Source organism: Ictidomys tridecemlineatus, chromosome 7 (assembly GCF_052094955.1).
Source record: "Ictidomys tridecemlineatus isolate mIctTri1 chromosome 7, mIctTri1.hap1, whole genome shotgun sequence".
Lineage (NCBI taxonomy): Eukaryota > Metazoa > Chordata > Mammalia > Rodentia > Sciuridae > Ictidomys > Ictidomys tridecemlineatus.
Window position 1 is genome coordinate 138,871,947 of NC_135483.1, and position 16,550 is coordinate 138,888,496.

General features: G+C 33.4%; 1 protein-coding gene across 15 annotated transcripts in view; it reads left to right on the top strand.

Annotated features, from left to right (window-relative positions):
• Ubr3 (ubiquitin protein ligase E3 component n-recognin 3) overlaps positions 1-16,550 on the top strand; it is a 212,709-nt gene that overhangs the window by 126,887 nt on the left and 69,272 nt on the right. For 12 of the 15 annotated variants that reach the window (XR_013424132.1, XR_013424133.1, XR_013424134.1 and 9 more), the window contains exons 26-28: positions 6,919-7,052; positions 11,710-11,820; positions 15,765-15,977. Coding sequence is in view for 11 of the 15 variants with exons in the window: in XM_078017558.1 (XP_077873684.1) it covers positions 6,919-7,052; positions 11,710-11,820; positions 15,765-15,977 (458 nt within the window). In the remaining 4 variants the exon portion in view is untranslated. The remainder of the gene's footprint in view (positions 1-6,918; positions 7,053-11,709; positions 11,821-15,764; positions 15,978-16,550) is intronic. The other 3 variants (XM_078017555.1, XM_078017557.1, XM_078017562.1) reach the window with 1 other exon arrangement.

A 16,550-nucleotide genomic window follows, 5' to 3' on the forward strand; every position in this document is an offset into this window, starting at 1 on the left:
GCCAAGCTCTGAAAGAAAATGGGTGCCAACGAAGATTACTACAACTAGCAAAATTATCCTTCAGAATTGAAAATAAAAACCTTCTATGATAAACAGAAACTAAAAGAATTCATAACCACAAAGCCTGTACTACAAAACATACTCAATAAAATATTTCAGGAAGAAGAAATGGAAGATAAAAATGTAAACAAGCATAGGGAAGATGCATTATGTTAAATGCAGTTAAAGGAGAACCAAGTTTGAATTAAATATCACAAAATGAATAAAATTGCCAGGAAAAAAAAAATCTCTCTTTAAAAACATTGAATGTAAATGATCTTAACTCTTCAATTAAAAGACATAGATTGGGGGCTGGGGTTGTGGCTCAGTGGTAGAGTGCTCAACTAGCACGTGCGAGGCCCTGGGTTCGATCCTCAGCAACACATAAAAATAAGTAAATAAAATAAAGGTATTGTATCCAACTACAACTAAAAAATAAATACTAAAAAAAAAAAGACATAGATTGTCAGCTTCGATTAAAAACCAAGACCTAACAATATGTTGTTTGCAAGAGATACACCTTACAAAGATATCCACAGATTGAAGTTGAAAGGATGGCAAAAGATATGCCATGCAAATTAATATTACAAACAAGCAGGGTTAGCCATTCTCATATCAGACAAAGTGGACTTCAAGCTGAAATTAATCAGAAGGTCCCTTCATACTGGTTGATGGAATCATCTGACAATAAGATATAATGACTTCAAATATTTGTGCCCCAAGCAATATTGTTTATCCTTTCAAAAAAAAAAAAACACAACTCTTTGCTTTTGTTGACTTTGTATTTTCTTTTCTTCTCAATTACATTGATTTTCTGGTGTACTACTGACTTTGGTGTTGGTTTGTTCTTCTTAGAAGATGGAAAGACATCATATTCCTGGGTAGGCATAATTAATATTATCAAAATGTCCAGTCTGTCAAAAGTCTTATACAGATTCAGGGAAATCCCCATTAAAATACCAATGACATTCTTCACAGGACTAAAAAAAGCAGTTCTAAAGTTATTTTGGAAAAATAAGAGATCCAGAATAGCCAAAGCAGTCTGAGTGAAAAGATTGATGCAGGAGGCATCACAATACCAGACCTCAAATTAAACTAAAGAACTATAGTATAATTGAAAATAAAATAAAAATTGAAGATAAGAAGTATAGCATGGTACTGGCACCAAAACAAAAATGAAGACCAATGGAATAGAGTAGAATAGAATACACAGAGACAAACCACATAAATAAAGTAAGTTATCTGATACTAGATAAAGGTTCCCCAGCATATGTAATAGAAAACATAACTTTTTCAACAAATGATGCTAGAAAAACTGGAAATCCATATGTAGAAGAATGAAAGTTGACACTTTCTCTCACTCTGCACAAAAATTGACTCAAAGTGGATCAGAGACCTAAGAATTAGACCAGAAACTCTGCAACTGCTAGATTAAAACATAGGTCCAACACTTCACCATATTGACATAGGAACCAACTTCCTTAATAAGACTCCTACCCCAAAATTGATAAGTGGACTGGCATGAAATTATAAAGCTTCTGCACTGCAAAGGAAACCATTAAGAGCACAAAAAGAGAGCTTACAGAATGGGAGAAGATCTTTGTTACCTGCTCCTCGGACAGGACATTAATATCCTGAATATATAAAGAACTCAAAAAACTTAACACCAAAACCTCCCCAAATAATCCAGTTATTAAATGGACAAAATAACTGCATAGATGCTTCTCAAAAGAAGAAATACAAATGGCCAGCAAATGTATAAAAAAATGTTCAACATCTCTAGCAGTAAGGGAAATGCAAATCAAAGAGATTTCATTTCACTCCAGCCAGAATGGCAATTTTCAAGAATATAAATGATAATAAGTGTTAGAAAATGGAGGAAAAGGTTCACTCTTACATTGTTGGTGGGACTGTAAATTAGTGCAGCCACTCTAGAAAGCACTATGGAGATTCCTTAAAAAACTGGAGATGGAACCCTGATATGACCCATTCCTCAGTATATATCCAAAAGATCTAAAATAAGCATACTGTAGGGATATAGCCACCTCAATGTTTATAGCAGCCCAATTCACAGTAGTCAAGCTATGGAACCACCCTAGGTATCCTTTAGATGACTGGATAAAGAAAATGTGGTATATATACACAATTGAGTATTAACCACTAAAAAGGAATAATATGACATTTGATGGTAAATGTATGGAACTGGAGACTGTCATGCTATGTGAATTAATCCAGATTCAAATGTTGAAAAATTTTTCTAATATATGGAAGCAAATCCAAAATAAGAGGTGTGGGGTGGGGAGAGAGGGAAAGAGAAAGAGAAAGAGAAAGGGTATGGGGATTCTATCAAAATAGAAGAAAGAAAGTCAGTGGACTAGATGAAGGAGATTGAGGGAAAGGAAGAAAGGATTGGATAAAGGAAGAACAGTGGAATGAATCTAATATAACTTTCCTAAGCACATACATGAGTATACCATAGTGAATCTTACCATCATGTATATCCATAAGACACTGAGTAAACAACAGCAATAACAAGAATCCCTGAAAGTAAATGGCAGAAAGATCAGTAGAGGGAAGGGAACATGGAGAGTGTGGAGGGGAGGCAAAAGGGAAGTACTAGGGACTGAATTAGAGCAAATTATATTCTATATGCCTTTATAGTTATGTCAAAATATATCCCAATATTATGTATAATTTAGAAGAATCAATAAAATGGAAAAAAAACCCCAGAGATCTTATATATGTTACACAGTTTTTTTTTTTTTTGTTGTTGTTGTTGTTCATTTTTGTTAAGGTGGGATCATATATCACCAGTGCTATGTGTCCAATAACATGATCAGCTTTCTTGTTACTTTAATTGTTATAAAATTTGAAAGCTTTATAAATTCATAAATATTGTCAGTTTAAGTAATTTAATTATATCTGAAATGTTCTGAAAGTTTTCTTCTTGTTTGTTTCGCTACTAGAGCCAGTAATTTTTTCTTTGGTACTAGGATTGAACTCAGGGGTACTTAACCACTAAGCCATGTCCCTAGCTCTTTTTAATTTTGAGACAGGGTTTCACTAGGTTGCTTAGGGCCTTGCTAAGTTTTTGAGACTGGCTTTGAACTCATGATCCTCCTGCCTCAGCCTTCTGAGTCACTGGAATTACAGGCATGTACCACCATACCCAGATAGAGCCAGTTAATTGTGAAATAGCCTAAGGATATATACATTGCCAACCTGTCATTAAAAAATATTTTAAAAATTTGAAGTTTTTTTTAAGGATTTGTCTCGATATTACCCATCCTCTCCCATTTGAAGTATTTTGAAGTAATGATATTTCTTATGTAATTTAGTCCAATCCGTTTAATCTATCTTCTACAGGAGTTTACATGAAAAAACTAAATCTGAAAAGAACTGCATATCTAGATTTTCAAACTGAAAATCAGTGTTCTTGTTTGTAGAAAGGTGTAAGCAGTCAGAAAAAAACCATAAAGGGGAGGGTGGGTAGGGAATGGAGCTGTAAAGAAGGGTATTTTTTGTATACTGTTAAAACTAAGTAGATATTAGTTCATGATTGGCCTGAAGACTATCCTGCTAAATGAAATAAGCCAAAGGTAAAATGTTTTCTCTGACATGTGAATGGAAGCTAACTCACTATAAGAGGTGGCAGGAGAATAGAAGTTCAGTCATTTAGACAGTAGGGAATGGAGAGATGAGAAGAGGGGATAGGAAAAGGAAAGACAGCAAATGAATCTAACATAATTTTCCTATGTACATATATGAAAACATCATAGTGAATCGCACCATCAGGTACATCCACAAGAATGGAGTCCTAACTAGACTAAGATATATTCCATACTTGTATAATTATATCAAGATGGATTTACTAGCATGTGTAACTAAAAAGAACCAATAAATTAAAAATATAAAACAACTCATGCTGCCTTCTCACAAGATCAGAGAGCAGAAAAGTTAAATGGAAAATTTAAATATCATTACATTATTTATTATAATTTGCACACACATAACTCATAAACTGATATGACCCTAAAAAACCTAAGTAGATATTAATTGAAGTTTGATTGTTTCGACATGAAGATATGAATTGTATTCCCTAAGGTAGTCATAAAGAAAAACAATCTTAAAACACATCACATAAGTAAAAGAAATGAGAAAAGAATCAAAATAATGTACTAGAAAAATCTTAATCACAAAAGAAGGAAGTAATGAATGACTTACGAAATAAGAGAAAACAAATAACAAAATGGCAGAATTAAGTCCTTTCTTATCTGTGATCACTTGAAATAGAATGCATTACATTATCTAGGTAAAAGGCAGAGATGGACAGAATGGATGAAAAATTGTGATAACACTATATGCTCTCTACACTTTAGATCTAATGACATCAGTGGGTTGAAAGTGAAAGAATGGGAAGATATTTCATGCAAATAGTAACCCAAAGAAAGCTTTACTATATAAAGCTTTATACTAACATGAGACAAAATAAACAACACATTATAATTATTTGTAAGAAAAAAAGAAGGATTTTATATATTAATAAGCTAATCTTGTGCCATACAACAGAGCCCACAAATATATGAAGTAAAAAAATGAGAGAATCGAAGGAAGAAACACATCTCCAGTAATGTTTGGAGACCTTGGTGGATAGAATAGCTAGATAGAAGACCCAAAAGACAACTGAACACTTGAGCAACACTATAAAACAAACAAACCTAAGAGAATTTTATAGAATTCAACAATAGTAAGCATATATTTTTTACTGGTGAATTCTATCAACCACTTAAAGATTAATATTAATTCTTCTCAAACTAGTCCAAGTAGTAGAAAAGAAGGAACACTTCCTTAATCATTCCTATGATGCTAGCATTATCGTGACATCAAAACCAAATAAGGACATCACAAGAAGAACAAAGATAGATCAATAAATACTCTTTATGAATATAAGTTGCAGAGATCCTCAACAAAATCCTAACAAACTGAGACTATCAGTATAGTAAAGGATTATAAGTCATCTTGATTATATTTTAGCTGCTAGCATTCATCTGCTTCTGTTACTTTGTTGCTGCTGCTGGCGCTTCTACTGTAAATCCCTCCCAAAGTCATGGCCCACTATGGTTCACCTGATATTCTCTTCTCTAAGAACAGTTTTCCCCATGTTATTGATTTTAATAGTAACATGTGATACTGTTTATTTTTATTCTCACTCTTTTTTTGTGCTTTGATGTTTTATAATTATAAAATCTTAGCATTGTTTTCCCCTTATTTTGCTACCTACCTCTTTCTAGTTTCTCATTTTGAAAAATTTTGTCTCTAAGAAAGTTGAATACCCTTTACCTATAGTCACCAGTTGTTGCCATATTGCCATGATTTTTTTTTTTAGTATTCTGAGATACACCGACAGACACATACGCACACAAACACATTCCTTTTTAGAAGAAAATTGTTGACATCATAACATTATATCCCTAAATATTTCAGAATGTATCTCCTAAGAACAAGGATATTTTACATAGACGTAGCTCCATTATACCAAATAAGTTTTATATTAATAACAATGTACTGACTATTCAAATTCACTCAGTTGTCCAAATATTTTGTGTTTCTTATTTATTTGAAAAATAATAGGTCTTTATATTTATGTGGTACAGGGTGATGTTTTGATGTATGTATACATTGTAGGAGGAGTAACTCAAGCTAATTGACTTATCTGTTACATCACCTTTTGGCATTTCTTGTGAGAACCAATATTATTTTTATAACAGATATTCCTTTTCTTGATCCAGGATCTAATAAATGATCATGTATTGCTTTTTGTTGCCATTTCTTGTTAATCTCATTTAATTTTGAATAGTCTCTCTAGCCCTTTATTAAAATTTCAAAGAAGTCTCTCTAGCCCTTTATTAAAATTTCAAAGAATCCAGGTTGGTCGTTCCATAGATGTGTTATTATCTGGATTTGTGTGATTGTTTTCTCATTATTAGATTCAAGTTAAACATTTTTGGCAAAGGTATTACCTAAGTGATGTTCCTTCCATTGGTTTCACATTAGAAGGTACACAATGTCCACTTGTCCCATTTTTGGTGATGCCAACCAAATTTGATCCCTTCATTAAGGTGGCAAGTAATCAGTAGAATAATATTCTAAGACCTGTTTATCTTTTTACCATTTTACTTGGTGTTCCTTGCCTTAACCAAAGAATATGTCATCTATTAACTGTCATTATTCTTTTTTTTTTAGTCTTTTTTTTTAATTGGTTGTTCACAACATTACAAAGCTCTTGACATATCATATTTCATACATTAAATTGAAGTGGGTTATGAACTCCCAATTTTTACCCCAAATGCAGATTGCAGAATCACGTCGGTTACATATCCACAATTTTACGTAATGTCATTATTCTTATTGATACTTCGTTTTCTCAAATTTGACCTGTCTAAACTCTGTCTGGTTCTCATGAAACTGCCTTCTCAGTGTTCGAACCACTTCCTTGTTGTTCATAATTCTAGGCTTACTTTGAGCTTTTCCCCAATCCTGGACAAAGGCGCTTTCTCTAAAGATCTCTGCTTTATTTTTGTGAGAAATAGTGTATTTAGGAATTAAATTTGTTTAGGGTTTTTCAGTGGACATATACTTAAGAAACCATCTATCCATCCATACTTTTGTGTTATCTTGAAAAGTAAATATTGACATATTTGTATCTTTATTTACTCTGTAGAAGAAAACTCAAATGCCATTCTTTTTTAAGGTCCTAAGAGTATTTTAATAGTGGAAAATTTAGTGTAGTTTGTGGTAAATAATCTGACTTTTCTTGGAGAATCAGGTATGTTAGTTACTTAATGAGTTTTTTTTTTTTTTTAATCTATGTTGATGTAGTTTTGGGGCAGTGCCGTGATAATGTTGAACCAAAAAAATTGCCCATTACTGAAGAGGAGCAGATTTTCCCTTGGGACACATGTGCAGCAGTTCATGATGTGAGGCTTTCATTATTACAGCGTTATTTTAAGGATGTAAGTACTTTTTTGTTGAACAATATTTTAAACTGCAAAGTTGATGGTGATTTCCCTCCAGAGTTTTATTTTATATTTTCTATTTCTTTTTTCTTTTTAAAGAGAGAGAGAGAATTTTAATATTCACTTTTTAGTTTTCAGTAGACACAACATCTTTGTTTGTATGTGGTGCTGAGGATTGAACCCGGGCCGCATGCATGCCAGGCGAGCGTGCTACCGCTTGAGCCACATCCCCAGCCCAATATATTTTCTATTTCTAATGAAATGTCATTCTGATTTCAAATCTGAAAGTAGCTTACCAGAAAAAGTTAATATGTGACTAGAAATGAAAATCTGTTAATAAATAAAATTTCAAGCAATAAATGTGGTAGGTTTATTTTAAATGTTCATTGTAAAGTATTCATAGTTCAATTTAGTGGAAGAATGGGTATTAACTCTAAAAAAATTTAGATATATTGTGAATTAGATAAAGTGTGACTATTTTGCCAAGATTTTTGCCTCCTTTTACTTTCATTTAAAGATGTACAATAAAATCTCATTACAGTACTTCTAAAATATAATGGAGGAGTAGTCATGCCTTGTTGTGAACTTAGTAGGTTTTTTTTCCAGTTCTTGCATCTAGATGCTGTAGTACTCAGAAGTGTTTCAAGGCTTTGAAGATATAGTTTAACATCTTTAAAAAATTTTTTATATCATTGATGTTTCCTGAGTGAATTATCAAATGGAGTTTCCTTTCCTGTGCTATCGTTTTGAATCAACTGTGTCTTGTGATTTAAGTAAATGTATGATAAAAGCTTAAAATACTTAAAATATAAAACATTATTTTTTGTTAGGCTACATATAAGATGATTATCTAGAAAGATTTCCAGATAGAACTTTTTTCTTCCTTGTAAATCTGTTGGTTTAAACAGAAGAAACTATTAGAATAGGTAGGAGACAGAATACTTAATTAGAAAAAAACAGTAACTGACAGTAATGATAAGAGCTAGAATATAACGTGGTTCCATACTAAATTGGACTAAAGTTTATGGTGGTTTCTGGAGGTTCTAGTTAGGGAGGCATTGTGTAGAGTAGAAAGAGTCCTAGACCAGGAGGAAAAAAAAAAAAAAGAGATTTCATCCCAATTCTGCTGTTTCTAAGCTATGTAAGCTTGGCTAAATCCCTTAAAGTCCTCTAAAACTTGATTTTCTCATCTGTAGAGTTGAGAATGGTCTTTCCTGCAGTAACTCACCAGGTTGGAGGTTCTTTTAGATCACCTTTCCTGTAATACAGGTCAACAGAAATGTGAAATGATGTTTTTAATATTCACAGAAGCTTACTTAGGGGTTTAGATTAGGTTTTATAAGGCAGTTCAGTTGAGGAAATGAGGACCATGCTTCCATACATTTTCATAAGCTATAAAATTAAATTATGGTTAGTTTGTAAGTAACTTCTGTGCATATTGCACATGTGTGCACACACATTTTCACACTTTTGAAATTCCTTATTGTTGTTTGAAATTTTTACAGAGTACATATGTTACGTGACTAATCAAAGACTAATATTTTCTTCTTTCCTTCCTTCTTTCATACTGGAGATTGAATCCAGGGTGCTTAACCACTGAGCCACATCTGCAGCCTATTTTTTAATTTTTAATTTTGAAATAGGGTCTCACTAAATAGCTGAGACTAATCTCCAACTTGTGATCCTCCTGCCTTAGCCTCCCAAGTTGCTGAGATTACAGTGTGCACCAGCATGCCTTGTTAAAGACATTCTAAAATTATATTAAGTTCTGCTTTTGTGCAGTTTTGCTACATCTTTGGTTTGATTTTATATTTTGGTCATAATCCTGGTCTTAATTTTACCGTCTTGAGTCACTTTAAAGTAAATGGATAAAGATAAATGCCAAAGCCAAATAGAAAAACATTTTTTTTAAGAGAGAGAGAGAGAGAGAGAGAGAGAGAGCGAGAGAGAATTTTTAATATTTATTTTTCAGTTTTCGGTGGACACAACATCTTTGTTTGTATGTGGTGCTGAGGATCGAACCCGGGCTGCACGCATGCCAGGCGAGCGCACTACCGCTTGAGCCACATCCCCAGCCCTAGAAAAACATTTTTGATTCAATCAAAATATAGCCAAGACTTAAGAGCATAATAATTATGAGGGAATGGATGATTAAATAAAGGAGAGAAAGTCTGGGTATGTCTTAAAAGCCAGAGTAGTTATTAATTCTAGATAAAAGGTTCTGGTTTTTTTGGAAATAAAAGGTTACTCTGACCTGAAATTTGAAAATTTGAATGGACCTGAACTCTGATGTTTCTGTTAGTGATTATGAGATTTTTATTCCAAATCAGTACTTTTGTGTACTTTCATAATAGTTATTTTGTGTATATATGACATACTCCCCCTAAGGCCATTTCTTATATTGGTTTTATATCCTCTCAGAGGCTCGAACATACTCTGTGTTGTAGATGCTTCCCGATTTCTTACTGAATCACACTAAACAGAATGCCAGTTTTATAATTAGAATAGACTGTATAGAACAGAAGAGTAACTATTATTGGGCACTGGTATTGATTTTAGAATTAAACTGTAGATTCTGCTCTCTTTACATCAAATGCATGCATTTTACAGAGTTGACATGTAGAATTTAGTTATGTAAGACAGTACATTCACTATAGAAATTAGAAGTATTATATATGGATGATGTGACACATTAGAGGGATAGAACCTGAGCTTTGGAGTCAGGTAGACTTGTTTCATCTTGGGCTCTACTGCTTAGAGCTTATTTATCTTACTAAATTTTTCATTCTTCTCTTTTAAAAAGGGATAATTCCACCTACCCTAGGAAGTCTGAGTAAATACAGAAGTTGTCAAGATTTAGTGTTAAGTACCGATTACAGTGACAGGCAGGCACATAGTTGAAGTTTCTCTAAAATATTAGTCTCACACTAGTAAGTGCTTTCCTCTACTTCTGAATGTAGCAAATTCAGATAAAATATCTATCAGTTATATAAAATGACTACTATTTTCATTTTTAAAAGCTAACTACTTTTATTAAAAATATATTCATTACTTTGTTATAATATAGTGAGAGAGAGCAACTTGTTTGTTAACTGACTACTAACCATTCTAAAATAATCTAACACCCAAATCTGCTTAAATTTCAAGTAGCTCCAAAACATAAAACAGAGATGAGTAGGCCTTCTGATGTTTTTCTGATTTGTAACAGTAGAAGCTTGCTTACTTGCTGTGAGTATTTGATTTATGTCACTGCACATCTTTAAATCTGCTGGGAAGGCATTTTGCACTCTGAAATATTTTCAACTTTTACATACTTCTGAAGAGTTGTGATCTCAAATTGGAACTTTTCCACTATCAAGTTCATTTTGATTCGGCGTGATTTCAAGCATGGATGATCTAGCTGCTGGGGAAGCTGAGGCAGGAAGATTACAAGTTTGAGGATAGCCTGGGCCAACATTGTGAGACTGTGTCTCAATAACATGAAAAAATAAATAATTTGGTGATTTTACATATATAACTTTTTCTCTAAAATAAAAATAAAATTTAAAGGTTTAAATTTTATTTTAACATGTAAGAACATGCTTAAAAATTTGATTCGATAGCTTTCACGTCTTTCTTTCAAGTTACATCTAGGCCTTACATTGCTCTGGCCTGCCCATTTGTTTACTATAGGCTCTAGAGGGTAAATTAAAATTCATGCCCAAATGTTGTTTGACAGAGGCCAAATGGTGGAAATTCCAAGCAAGAGATTTTGAAAAATCTTAAGCTTGTCTATAGGTTGAGAAGAGGTTTGGAACCCAATGTTATGGTATACAGGTTAAAGATTGATGTAGAATGACTCTTATTTTTCTAACATGGTGACTAATTTGATTGTGGAGTTTTTAAACTGAGAGGAAGGGAAAGATTCATAGAAAAGATGCCATGTTAAGTTTTTGACAATGATTTTGTGTTAACTGAGGGACATCAAACTGGAAATTTCTGGTAGGCTGTTGAGATTTTGTTTCAAACAACCAGACAAGATATCCAGACTTACAGGGTAGTAATTTCAACTTACTAATTACTTGCTTAGGGAGAATGTTTTCATGAGAAGAATAGTAGCAATGAGTAAAAGAACTTTGAGGAGTAAAAACATTGAGGGGGCAGGTAAAGCAAAAGAGTCTTGGAAGAAGACCTAAGAAAAACAGTTAAAGAGAAAGGAAGAAAACCAAGAGAGTAGCTTTATGGATGCTAAAGGAAAGTAGGCATTTAAGGAAAGCAGTTGTTATGTCAGATATCACAGAAAGATTAAGTTCCATATAGAACATATAAAATAATCAACAATATAGTTTATAGTGAATATATACAATATTGAGAACTTCTCTCTTACAGGATGGAAAAAGGCTAGTTCATAATGTGTATTCTATTTCCTAATGAATGTAGATATTTGGGGCCTGAAACTTCATGGTATTCTGATTTTAAAGATAACTGGCTTAGGGCTGTCCAGTCAGGTTAGTCAGATATTTATTTATATCACAAAACTACAAATGCTACATCAGTATAACAATATGAAATCATGTAGAGGTTTGTGAGGATATATTTAAACATGTTTATACATCTTTAACTTTTTTTTTCTTTCTTTCTTTCTTTCTTTCTTTCTTTTTTTTTTTTTTTTAAGAGTTCTTGTCTTTTGGCAGTATCAATTGGCTGGGAAGGAGGTGTTTATGTACAAACCTGTGGCCACACATTACATATAGATTGTCATAAATCTTACATGGAATCATTACGGGTAAGTTTATTGGAAAAAAAAAATTAAAGGTGTGTGTATCTTTCCATCTTCATAACATGTGCATCCCAGTTCCACCTCTTCAACTTGAGTGATTTTTATTTTTTTACTTGACTTTAGCAATTGACTTCCCTGTTGCAACTGAGACTTTGGTATAATTACTTAGAAATATTAACCTTTTTAACATCCTGCCATATATCATCTTATTATATGATTCCTCAAATTCTCTTATTTTCACTCTCATTAGATTTTTTTTTTTTTTTTTGGCATCAAGGATTGAACTCAGGGGCACTTGACCATTGCGCCACAATCCCCAGCCCTATTTTGTTTTTAATTTAGAGACAGGGTCTCACTGAGTTGCTTATTGCCTCACTTTTGCTAACATTGGTTTTGAACTTTCGATCTTTCTGTATCAGCCTCCTGAGCTGCTGGGATTATATTGCGCCCAACTTCACTAGGATTTTTTTTTTTAATCTTCTTTACATTTTTCCTAGTAAATTACCTCTTGTATTACGCCTATTCTGACTTTACTAGTCATTTAATCTGTCTCCCCTGATTTTAGATCTGGGAGGCTTGCCCTGCTAGAAAAATCATAAAACTAATTGAACTGTTATCACAAATTTATGATTTCCTATAATAGTAAATATACATTTTAATTCAATTATCTGTCTTTGGTTGCTTTCTTCTCTTCTCCTCAGCATCTATTCTAAACCTTTGCCTCTCCCATCCCATTTTTTCCCTCTAAACTCCAAGATCTTTTTTCTCCCATTAGATTCTGTCTCATATTATGTCAACAGAAAAACTGTCTCTTTGTCATACATTTCCTTGGCTTCCTCACTTTTTAAAAATTCCATAATAAATGATTCCATATTTTAACTCATTATTTCTTTTCTATTCTTGGAGATAGTATTCTTTCTTCTGTTTAGGAATAACTTTTCTATGAAGGTACTCTATAATCTGAGCTTGCCTATTACATTATCTTTTATCAACTTAGCATTAATAAGTTCACTAATAGTTCCTTAATCACATTATACATTTTCCATACACCTATATTCAATTGTTCATTCAATAAATATTTGTTCAGTGTCTGTAATGTTCTGGTACTATGATAGTCATTGAAGATACAATAATGAATAAGACCTGTGTCCACAAACATTTGCAGTATATGTGCTAATTATTATGAGGCATATACAGGATCTTATTGGAACATCTGCTAGGTACCAGAATATCTAATGAAATAAGATAAATGAATTATGAGACATGAGCCTGGAAAGAGAATTGGGACCAGATTGTAAAGGACCTTGTGGCCCATGTAAAGAATTTTACATATAGATTCTTTAGAGAAAGTTATTAAGGGCTTTTAAATAGAAATATGAAATGTCCACAAAGGTCATTTGACAGTTGCATAAGAGAGGGGATTAAAGGGGCGTAAGAAGAAAATGTGATTATAACTATTTAGGAAGTAAATAATGGTGGCTTGGACTTGGTTATGTTAGTGGAGATGGAGAAGATGTTATAGATTTGCAATACATTTAAAAGGATACTCTTGTGGACTTGGTGAGAGATTACATATAGAACATAGGGAGAAGGAAGGAATCAGGATGAAAGATGATGGTGATCATTGAAAGATTTTGATTTGGAATAACAAGGTCTCACGTTAGGCGCTAGATACATTAGATCTTGTGTAGCAGTGTGGTTGGGAAGCTAATTAGGAAGATCAGCAACGAGGGTAGGAAGAATAAAGTGGCTGGGAGAAGAACTGAAGGGAAGGAGCTGGGGATATAGCTCAGTTGGTAGAGTGCTTGCCTTGCATGCACAAGGCCCTGGGTTCAATCCCCAGCACCCACCCACCCAGACACACACACACACACAAAAAAAAAAAAAAAAAAAACAACAACTGAAAAGACTTATTAATTATGTACTTTTAGTGGGAGAAGACAAGGAGCTGAAGGATTGCCATAACTCTTCTTTCTCAAAAGGGGGCAGTGGTAGGGTAGGTTAAGGAACTTCGAATTGGATATGAGAAGGCTTCCCAGAATGTTGGAGAAAGATTACTAGATAATATTTAGGACTCAGTTGAAGATGGAATCCATATGTGGCCAGAAGGTATTTTATTTTTCTTTATAGCATTCTGTTTGTATATAGAATTGGAGAAGCTATACTTTGCGTTAGTATTGTGTAAAGGTTTTGTTAGACGTGAAACATGGAAGGACATACGGAAGGGAGTGGGAAATATTACCAAGAGTTTTTGAAGTGATAGATCATAGTTTATAGGCAGAATAGGACAGGCCTTATCAAATAGAAGAAAAAGAAGGGAATAAGAAGTGGGATTTGGTGGTCAAAATATAAGAGATTTGAATTTAGTACTTCAGATAAGGAATAATTTTGGTTCACTATAGGACAGGCTGTGGTCATGGTAACAGGTGCTAGAGTAGAACAGAAGTCAAACCATAAAAGCTCTGAGGTCAAGGAGCTAAGGGACTAGGGTATAAGATTGGTTGTACATTTATTTACTAATGCTGAATGGAAGGGTGGCAGGGCTTGTAATGATTAGGTTTGATTTAGGTACCAGAGTCTTCAATGGTGAGGGTAGAGGGTGATAGTGAAAAGGAAGAAAAAGCATGGTATCATGGCTAAATGATGTAAGCCACAGATGAGCGTGCAGGAGTACCAGGCCAGCACTAGAGAGGATACTGAATTATGAGGGATGTTAGAGAATGAGGGAGAGGGCTTCTGAAGAGACTTCAGGAAAGAATCTAGTTTCAGTTATAGCAAGGAAGAGAATCTAGCATTCTTTGGATTTAAGGATATGAGAAAGGTTAATCCGGGATGCCCTTCTGTGATCAGGTTCCTTGCTTCAACCTTCTAGTGCATTCTTTGTGTCTTAAAAACAGCTCACAATTCTCCTTTTCTGGAAAGCCTTCTCTGTCACATTTCTCACAATATATTTTATTTGTTTAAATTTACTTTTAAGTTTTGAGTACCTTAAGAAGAGAAAATGTATCTTAACTATACTTACCATGGCACAGCATTTGACATGTATAGGAATTTAGTATTTATAGAATTAGACTAAGATATGTTGTTACATTTTTAAGGACTTAAAAATTAATTTCAAAAAGTGAAAAAATAGAATTCAGTTCTTTTATTTAAAATACTTGCATTGCAGGATACAGTGAAATGAGCATTAAGTCAGCTGTTCAGTTACTTGTGTTCAGCAGTTAGATACCTTAGAAGACACATCACACTATTTTTATGCTTAATTTACTTTCAAAAGTTATCTAACCTACATCAAAAAACATGAACATTGGATAAACTACTTCCTCCCTCCCTCCCTTCTTTCCACCAGGGATTGAACTCAGGGGCACTTGACTGAGCCACATCCCCAGCCTTATTTTGTATTTTATTTAGAGACAGGGTCTCACTGAGTTGCTTAGTGCCTTGCTTTTGCTGAGGCGGGCTTTGAATTTTTGATCCTCTTTGCTTAGCCTCCTTAGCCTCTGGGATTACATAGATCATAGTTTACAGGCAGAATAGGACAGGCCTTATCAACTAGAAGATGTACCACATGTACCACGGTGCCTGATTCCATTGTTTCTTATAAATTTTGAAAATCAGGGCTTGGAGAAAGTGGAAAGTGACTCACCTTATGTGGGTTTTTAAAAATCTTATATCCATATTTCAGATTGATTGAATAATTTTTTTCAGTGTTTCATACTGAGAGTGGAGTGAGATACTTAGGCAGTTCTTTGCTGAGGACAAGCTGTTACATAATTACTATGATGTAAGAAGTAATTTCCATAATTAAATAAGAGATTGTTTTTACATGACATATTTTAGAAATGTCTTTCTTTGAATGGTTCATTAGTTTACTAAACAATTTGGTGGTATAGTTTTTATTTTCTGTACATGTGTGCATTATATATCTATGTGTTTGTTTCATCTTTTAGAATGACCAGGTTCTTCAGGGTTTCTCAGTGGACAAAGGAGAATTCACGTGTCCCCTCTGTAGGCAGTTTGCTAACAGTGTTCTTCCTTGTTATCCTGGAAGCAATGTGGAAAATAACCTTTGGCAACGTCCTAGTAACAAAAGCATGCAAGATCTCATAAAGGAAGTGGAGGAACTGCAGGGACGGCCAGGAGCTTTCCCAGTAAGCATCAGTGTAAGGCAGAAATATCCTGGTTAACTTGGCTCTGCTATTCAGCTTTATTTTCTTTCCTTTTAAAATTTACTCTGTACTTGTATACATTTAGAAGAAATTGCTTTTAGAGGTTTTTCTCTTCTGTTTGAGCTTGCTGAAAAACAAAAATGAAAATAATTGAAGAAATTATCAATGAAGGCTAGACTTTTCCCTATCCTATAGCATTATAACTTTAATATACATCTTCCAGGTCATGATTTCCATTAGGTATAGATACGGTTAAGCCCTTTTAAAATGTTGAAATATTTAAAAACAAAGCAAAACAAATTATATAGAGACACATGTTGCTTAGCAATGGGGACATTATGAAAATTGTCAGTTGGTAATTTTGTCATTGTGTGAACATTGTAAGTGTACTTACATAAATTAATATGGTTATATAATCACTAAGCAATATAATTTTAAGGGACCACTATTGTACACATGGCTAATCATTGATTGAAACATCATTATATGGCACATGATGTTTAGATACATTGTAATATAATCATAAAAATATGCTCATTAGATGTATTAAGATTAAGGAGATATATC